We start from the raw sequence: 9,532 nt of genomic DNA, 5'->3' as shown, positions 1-9,532 counted from the left end.
CTTTTTCTATAATAAGCACAATATTTTTTATAATGAGGCAAAAATGGTAGATTTTTATAGCACGATACATTTTGACATTTATTTATTTTAGATTGTAATAGAAGAACATGAAAAAAATACCAATGATGTAAAGTGATCATTTCCAGTGAAAGGCAAAGTAAAACATATTACAAAGAAAATGTGGTTAGTACCTTTAGTTTACAGTTACGCAGGATAAGATGAGCAAACTTTTTAAAAATACTATGTTACATTAACACCTCAGTGGTAAACAATAACTTCATTATGCTTAAATTTATAAACCACTATGGCACATTAACAAGCTCACAGTCGTATCATATATGGTCTTGATGGACATTATTAAATGTATGCTAAGTTTTTTCAAGCAGTCAAATTTCACAATGCACTGTTTTAGTTAGTATAATACTGTATTTCTATAGCAAAGTAATGAAGGCACAGCTAGTACAAGCAGATTCAAACCCTTAGTCTTCTGGGCTGGAAAAAGAAAAAAAAATTTGCATTGATGCTTCAGGAACTTTTTTTTTCAAGCAAATATTTGCCTCAGTTAAACAATTCTGACAGTTTTCACAGCTACATTCTAATAGGAACATGACAAAAGGACTTCACAAAAATCAAAACTTTGTAGCACCAAACTAACATGCTTTAGATAATTGACAACAGTTTACATATTTTGAAGAATATTACACTACAACAGGCTAGATAGAATAAACTGATACTTAGACAATTTAAGACAATATTTTAGGCTACCAAGAAAGTACGAAAACTCAAGACTGTGAGGAATACTAGTGCTGAGGTTACAGGACAGGTTGTTGTTGTTGTTGTTGTTGTTTTCCCAAGACTATATAAACCTTCACTTCTGCTTGAAATTTGAGATTCTTGAAAATTCTTTCATGCAGCCTCTATTTTATTTTCGATATTTCCTGTTTCTATAATCTTTACCAACATCATAGTTACCATTGACTTCTCCTGTATAGTAATAGATTGATTTCAGGATGACATTATCATGTAAAATTTGACCAATTTCAAAGTCCTCATCAAGGATAGCATCTTCTCGTGGTTCAAGCTTTCCAATTGTAGGAATCTCAGGAGGGCTAAAGAAATTGAAGAATGATGCATTAGGAACCACTCTTGGCTGGGTTTCAACTTCTCCAGTAGCAGTTGTGTGACTCCGGGTGGTTGCCACTGTAACATCCTTTGCTCTTCTCCAATCTATCTTACAGCCTTTGCAATCTTGGATTTCCCAGCCCCAAGAGAAGAAGGGATCATTGTGATCTGGCTTTGACTTTATTATATATGTCTTGGTCAGCACCTCATTTTTGAAGTATGGATTTGGTAGAAAGCAAAATTCAAATGTGTAACTTATAGGCCGGCCAGGTTTTGAGAACTTCAGGCTAACATCGGACAGGAACTTCAGAATGGGCTCATCATACTTCTGAATCATGGGCCCCAGCTTGTCAACATTCTTTAAGACAGTCAGCCAATAGTCGGGAATGCCTTTAGGATCTTCTCTTTTAGGCTTTCCCTTGCGAGCTCTTTTAAGAGCTCTTTCTTTAGGCCAGACCTCAGAAACTCTTTTAGGAGCCTCTTTTCCTGGAGCCCTTGCCTTAGCCTCTGTTACTTTAGGCTGCTCTTTATCTTCTGCCTTTGCCTGGGGGGATTCTTTCGGATATTCTTTTACTTCAGTCTTGGCCTCCAGAGCATCTTTAGACTCTGCTTTTTCTTCAGCCTTTGCCTCGGGATTTTCTTTCGGAGCTGCATTTTCTTCAGCCTTGACTTCAGGTTTTGCTTTCGGGTCATCCTCTTCTTCCTCACCCTCTAAGGCAGGCATCTCACTAGGGCCTTCTTCCTGCACCTCCTCATCACTGCTGAACACCTCATCCTCCGAATTCCATTCACATTCTTCTTCTGTAGGCTCATATTCTGCATTGATGATTCGAAATCGCCGATCATACAGAGGCCTATTGAGTTCGGCATATTTTCGTTCGAGATCGTGAATTGCCTTTAAGAACAGGGCGTCTACCTTGTCACATTCATCTTGAATATTTCTGAGCGCCTGCACACGATTTCTAACTGCCCGAGGCAGCTGATCCACGAAACTTCTACCCGACGGAGCCCGCCGCGCACTTCTGGAAGGCCCAGGTACCCTCTTCTTTCTATAGAAGCGGCTGCAGCTACTGCTGCTGCTGCTGCTGCTGCCACTACCACTGCTGCTGCTGCTGCAACTAGTGCTGCTGCTAGAGCTGCTGCTGTCAGATTCTTCCCCAGAATCGCTAGACGAGCTAGCCACCATCTCTTCATCCACCCCCTGGGCGGCAGGTTTCAAGACCCTGTTAGGATCCGCTTCTGCCATTTTGCAAGCCTGCACACCTTTTAGGGTGGTGACTACCGCGCGCCCACAGATGGGCAGAAAATGACTCACGGATGCTTGGGTGGCGGCGGCGGAGGCTCTGGCTGAGGTGTTGGCAGCGGTGAAGGCAGCAGGAGCGCGGGGCGGGGCGCGGCTGGGCCGAGGAGATCGCAACGGAGGTGGCAGCGGCAGCGGAGACCTGGGCGAGAGCGGCGAAGGCAAGGCCTCTCCCAGCTACAGCTGCGGCGGACTGAAGCGTGCCGCAGCCGAATGGCGCAGTGCAAGACCCCGAGATCTCTTCACTGCTTACATCTCGAGCCCCCTCCCCTCGCAGTCAGATCTCTAGTTCATTTAGTTCCCAGTGTGCCCTCAGCTCGCACCTCACTTGCTGGGCAAGCTTGATTGACAACCTCTCAGCCCAATGAGTGACCAAACGCACCTCCCCCTCCAGGCTCCGCCCTCCTTCCCAGACGCTCCTTGGCTGCTGAGGCAGACACCCCTGGAAGACGTTTTGTCCCCCTCAAAATTCTATCTTTATAGTTTTATAATTACAAAAAAAAAAAGCTTAGATATGAGGTAAAAATACTAGTCATGATTCCTAACAAGGGAAGAGGAATATTCTTCTCCCATCCGCTCATCCTTAATTCCCGCTTGGTTTGTCAGGGGCCTCCTAACAAAAATCTGTTTTTAAAAAAATTGGGTGAAAATGCTCCAAGTGTCATCATTGGGTAGTGTGATTATTGATGATTTTTAAAATTCTTTTTCTTTTATCTAATTGTTCTATGAGCATGTATTTTTACACTGGGGGAAAAAGGGGGAGTCGTTTATTGGCGAAGGGGGGAGGGGCTACAAAGCAGGCATATTGCATTCCACGTAGCAGTTTTAATAAGTGCTGTCTGTGATGTTTGGCAAGCCTGGTTTATATCCATCTACAAGGTTTGCGAACCCATGTTGCCGTGAGTCAGTTACACCATTTTTACTATATTTTTCTTTTTAAGCTGGCATATAATAGACCCCATCCTTGCTGCTGATTTGCCACGTAGTTCTTCTCAATGATTGTAACAACCTTATAGATAAAATAAAAGGGCATTCAAATGTTAAGTAGTATTATTTAAAAGCAGATGGTTTGTTCTATACTTTCATGCAGCAGTTTTCAATTCCACAAATAGCAGGACGGGAGGGGGAATCTGTGCTGATGAAACTGCATCCTCTGTCAGGGTGTTCTTTACATTGTCATCTTCCACCAGTTTCCTTCTAACACTGTAAAATTCTAGCCATACTAAAGTATGATTTACAAGTCCAGTAATATATGAATAAACTTTTGCAAAATGAAGTTTAAAAACAGGTATCTGTTATTTTTATTTACAGGATTCTTTTCTGCAACAGAACAACTCCCTTGGTACAACCAAAAAGACCAGTGTTTACTTTTCATTAAAAGGTAAGGAACATATTTAGCCCATTTTTATGAATGACAAGAATTACCTATCTGTGTTTGAATAAAAATTCACAAGATATAGTCTTTTAAAGACTTAATTGGAAGATATCTTAGTAGTTCTATGGAAGGGGAAAAATCCACAGAGGTGATTTGGAATGCTAATGTAGAAAATAACCTAATTAATCACATTCACTTTGTAAACCTGCTCATAGAATACAAGTAGCAAATTAAAATATAAAATATGATGAATTATTCATTTCAAGTGAGGAAAATATTAAAGTTAGATTAACCCTTATGTTACCTTTTTATTATAGGATTTGTGCTTAGTCATTTAGTCATATTTTTTAAAAGTTAGGAAACACTTTTATTTTCTATTTTGTAAATGAATTTACTTTTATTGTTTATTCCTGGTTGTCAAAGTATGTAAGCATTGTAAGGAAAAATACAATACAGAAAATTCCAATGATAATAAAAACACAATCTTAATCATTTGTTAACCATTGTTAGCATTTTGATGCATTTCCTTCCAGAATTTTCTTTGTACATATTCACACCTGCCTGTTTATATATGCTGTTTTATCTATGTGACATCGTATTATGTCTTGTAATCTGCTCATTTATCAATTAATTGTGACTATACTTTCATAGTAAATGATCAACATCTTATTTTAAAATAGATGCATATTCCATGGAAATATTTGCCTTAATTTATTTAACCAGATTCCTATTGTAGGGCAGGTACTTCCCAAACCATCTCTCCACTAACATTCATATTTTCTCCTGTTATAAAAAAGTTACCCCTGTATACCTACTATATGCACTTGTAAAAATTAGTCATATGATGAATTCCTAGAAATGGGAGTGCTGGAATAGTTGCATGCTTATTTTACTCTTTGATACATATTGCCAAACTTCTCTCCAGAAAAATTATCACAATTTACAGTCCCACCAACAATGCATGAGTTCATTTATTTAGTCATTCAACTAATATATTTTTGTGCCTGCCATGTGCCAGGCACATGTGGTAGAGGATGATGATATAATGCTGAATATAACTTACTGGGTGCATATCCTTTCATTTTATAATTTTAATTAAAACATATACTATGGAAACAATGATTTAAATCAATGAAGTTATGCTGTAAATATTGGTCTACAGATTATTATTTTCCTTTAAAACAATGGATGTATTTTGGTAATGAATGCACTTATATTTTATAGTACCTTAATGGTTTCATATACATGTTAAACTTTGTACCAACAAGAATTAGTATTTTGGAGTTAGCAATGAGTTAGGGATTCAGACTTTTTTAATGTATCTTTATTAGCTAGTTAATTTTCTTAGTACCACTTATTTGATAATCTTTCTGTCTCACATTTATTTGAAATACCACCTTTACTGTATTAACTAAATTGTTTGCTTCTGTTTCTGATTTCTGATTTCTGATGCATTGTCCATAATTTATCTGCAAATAACTGAGGCAGTTTTTTAATAACTTTATCTTTTCTGAAAATACTACAGGTTGAAAAAAGTCAGTACATTGAAATCCAAATAAGAAATTTAAAATAACTCAAAATACGCTGAGATAATCACTATTCATATTTTGATAAACATCTCCAAATTAATTTCTTATTATTATGCATTTCTATTTCTTAGATTAGTGGTAAGATTGAATGTCTTTTCATATGTTTATTGTCCACTTGGGAATTGCTTATTCATATCCTTTGCTTGTTTTTCTACTGAATTGAGAAAGAAACTAATCAGTGGTGAAATCCTAAGGGTAAAATAATTTTGACCTTGATTTAAGACAACTGTGACTCCTTTAGAAAATAACTCTCTTCTGATTTATGATATTGGACAAATGTGACTCAACTACAACTTTCATTCTAAAATTATCTACTTAGAGGCTTGTTTAGATGCTTTTCAAGAATTAATACTTAATCATTCACACCGATACAGAAAAGTTTGGAATGGAACAGGGAGAATAAAAAGAGAAAAAAAGCTTGTAAAAAAACCTTATACAAAGATAATATATTAATGAGCTATTCTGATTTTTGATTGGAAGTCTGTTGTCCCAAGCCATAGATTTTAGGTGCCTTTTTCTAACAACAGTCTACTTTTGATGTGTATACAATACTTTAGGTATCTCATAACACACTTATTTTTGTAGCTTTTTTGGTCTCTTAGTTAACTTAATTTTATAATGGCAGGTCCCTAAAATAAAATAAATTTTATATTCATATAATGAATATAATTTATGTATAATGCCATATTTTTTCTATTTTTATATGTATTTGTGCAAGCATATAATATGCTATTTTTCTTCATAAGGCTATCTATAAATTACTTGCATAGTAATATGATCTCTGTTCCATTATTTTATAATATTCTTTTTGGAGGGTTAAATGTTCATAGTTCTACATGAGATGATGCTTAACACAGAATCTATTGGTATATTCCAAGCTAAACATGGCTCTTGGACATCTATTTACACCTTACCTGTTATGAACATGTACACAATCCCACCCACCACCCCTGCCACACAAACACACATACATAATACACAATGAAAACTGCTGTAGCATTATCTTTTGTTGTAGATGTTTAAGAAGCCAAGCATTGCAAATTCATTTATTTTTGGACTTGTTTGTTTTTCCTTTTTTTTTTTTGGTTCATCTAGATAGATTTTATCTGAATAAACAAGTTAATTCTTTTTTAAAACAATTTTATTGAAGTACAGTTGACCCTTGAACAACACAGGTTTGAACTGCATGGACCCACTTATACACGAATTTTTTTCAGTAAATACTACAGTACCACACAAGCTGCAGTTACTTGAATCCCTGAATGCAAAACCGTGGATACTGTGGCAGGCTATAAAGTTATACACAAGATTTTCGACTGTGCAGAGAATGGGTGCCCCTAACCCCCGAGTTGTTCAAGGGTCAACTGTGCAATAGATAAAATCGTACATAAAGTGTACAATTTGCTAAGTTTTGATAAATCTATACACCTGTGAAGTCATCACCACAGTCAATATAATGAACATTTTCATCACCCCCAAAAGTTTCATCATGCCCTACTCCGTCCCTAGGCAACCACTGATCATCTCTCTGTTTCTATAGATTAGCTTGCATTTTCTAGAAAGTTATATAAATGGAATCATGCAATATATCCCTCTTTTTGCTTATCTTCTTTCACTTAGCATAATTATTTTTATATTTTTCTGTATTGTTATGTGCATAAGGAGTCATTTTCCTATTTTGTTACTGAGTAGTTACCCATTGCTTGGATATATCACAATTTTTTGATGGACATTTGTGTTTTGAGTTTTGGGCTATTATGTATAAAGCTGCTATGTTCATTTGTGTATGTCTTTGTATGGACATATAGTTTCATTTCCTTTAGAAAAATACCTAGATGTGGAATGACTGGATCACATGGTATGTGTATGTTTAACTTTTAAGAAATTAGCTATTTTCCAAAGTGATTGTACAATTTTGCATTCCCACTAGGAGTGCCAACACTTGGTATGGTCAGTCTTTTTAAATTTAACCATTCTAATAGGTATGTAAGAGTATCTCATTGTGGTTTTACTTTGCATTTCCCTAATGACTAATGATGTTGAACATCTTTTTGTGTACTGATTTACCATCTACTTATCTTCTTTGTAGAAGTATCTATTCATATTTTACCCATTTTTCTATTAGGTTGTTGTCTTACTATTGAGTTTTGAGAATTCATTTTCTACTCTGGATACAAGTCCTTTATCAGGTATAAGCTCTGCAAATATTTTCTCCCAATCCATGAATTTTTTTTCATCCTCTTAAAAAAAAAGGAAAAAACTGAAAAACTGCCTTTCACAGTTTTTCAAAGAGCAAAAATTTGTAATTTTGATAGAGTCCAATATATCATCTTCTTTTATTTTATGAGCCATGCTTTTTTTTTTGAACATCTTTATCGGAGTATAGTTGCTTTATAATATTGTGTTACTTTCTGCTGTATAACAAAGTGAATCAGCTATATGTATTTATGTATCCCCATATCCCCCCCCTCTTGCATCTCCCTCCCACCCTCCCTAACCCACCCCTCTAGGTGGTCACAAAGCACTGAGCTGATCTCCCTGTGCGACGGGGCTGCTTCCCACTATCTATTTTACATTTGGTAGTGTATATATGTCATTGCTACCCTCTCACTTCATCCCAGCTTGCCCTTCCCCCTCCCTGTGTCCTCAAGTCCATTCTCTACGTCTGCGTCTGTATTCCTGTCCTGCCCCTAGGTTCCCATGCTTTTGGTCTCATCTTTGCCTGGCCCAAGGTCACAAGGATATTCTTCTTTTTTTAGAGTTTTATACTTTTAGGTTTTATATTTCAATCTGATCTATTTTTGTATGTGGTAGAAGATGTGGATTGAATTTTTTTTTCTTTTCTGCAAATGTGTAACCAACTGTTCTAGCATCATTTGTTACAAAAACTCCTTTCTCTACTGAACTACTTTTGCACCTTCATCAAAAATGTGTTGTCCATATATGTGTGGGTGTATGTTGTACTCTCTATTCTGTTCACTTGTGTACTGATTTTAATCACCTATATGGTAAATATTTGTTAGGTCTATTTGAGAGGAAAATAGAACCAAATTGTAGGATAACAGAATTTCATTGCAGTGGAGACAGTTATAGAAGGTGGATCTTCATACTTGGCCTTTCATTTCTGCTCTCAGAAGAGAGAGAAAGAGGCAAATAACAACAGTAATAACCTAGAAAACCAATCAACACAAGAAACATCAAATGCTCTTCTAGTTTCTGGAGTTGCCAGTGTGTAGCTGTCTATAATCCAGCCACAGGAATGGTAGCTAGCATTATTCAGGAGTACAAATAATGCCTCTGTTTTTCTCACCTTGGTTAAGAGAGACCTCTTTGGTAAAATTAAATAGACAGCTTTTTCAAGCTGTTAATAAATTGTGGTTTAAAAAGGAATAGTAATAAAAATTGGTTAGTATTTCACACTACTGTTTTTCAAATCAAAATTATATCATTCCATACTCATTCCTAAAATAAGGGTACACACAAATGAATAGAATATGGTATGTAGCTATGACATTTTATTTGTTTTTATTTTTAAGAAACTTGATTTAATAAACATATCAAACTTTGTACCAATGAACATGCATAACCTTTTTTGACACAAATGGAATATTCCCCCATAACATTTGATTTTTAAAAGGAAATATTTGTGGATTACATTTCTGGCATTATAACCTTAACTGCATGGAATTTAAGAGAACAGTTACAATTAATGCAATAGCAGAAAAGGAAAATTAGTTACTAATTTGGATATTTGGATAATGCTAGTTTTCAACTTAAAAATAGCATACATTGTTCAAAAATGTAAATCCACATCACAGAGAAACACTTTTATAAGGACACTCAAGAATCTTTTGCCCACAGTACTCATTTGAAGAATTCTCACATAAAAACTTAAATAAAGCAAACCTTTTTAATTGCAAGTTTGGAAGCATTTTATTTCATTCGACTAAACAGGGAGGAACAATTCAAAGGATTTGAATGGTGAGCAATGTCCATGCATATATGTATGACTACCATAACTATTTATAAATTTTGTATTATATTTGGACAATGTAGAACAAGCCCAAATGATATTTTCTGCCATTTTTCATCCAGAATACCCAAATATATTCCACTGAGAAAAAGTAAGTCTTACGGAATTGCAAA

The 9,532-nt window shown here is 35.7% G+C and overlaps 1 protein-coding gene across 1 annotated transcript; it reads right to left on the bottom strand.

Moving 5' to 3' along the window:
- Positions 1 to 922: 922 nt before the first annotated feature.
- On the bottom strand, positions 923 to 2,368 carry NAP1L3 (nucleosome assembly protein 1 like 3). Its single transcript, XM_007454757.1, has one exon. The coding sequence runs from the start codon at positions 2,366 to 2,368 to the stop codon at positions 923 to 925; it is 1,446 nt and encodes a 481-aa protein (XP_007454819.1).
- Positions 2,369 to 9,532: the final 7,164 nt, after the last annotated feature.

The sequence above is a fragment of the Lipotes vexillifer genome, unplaced genomic scaffold (genome assembly GCF_000442215.2).
Source record: "Lipotes vexillifer unplaced genomic scaffold, Lipotes_vexillifer_v1.1 scaffold8, whole genome shotgun sequence".
NCBI classification, from domain to species: Eukaryota; Metazoa; Chordata; class Mammalia; order Artiodactyla; family Lipotidae; genus Lipotes; species Lipotes vexillifer.
Note: the sequence above shows the minus strand (reverse complement) of the source record. Positions and strands in the feature narration are given on the sequence as shown.

What these genes read in the sequence shown, in the direction of transcription:
- NAP1L3 (XM_007454757.1), bottom strand. Translation starts at nt 2,368, where the DNA reads ATGGCAGAAGCGGATCCTAACAGGGTCTTGAAACCTGCCGCCCAGGGG.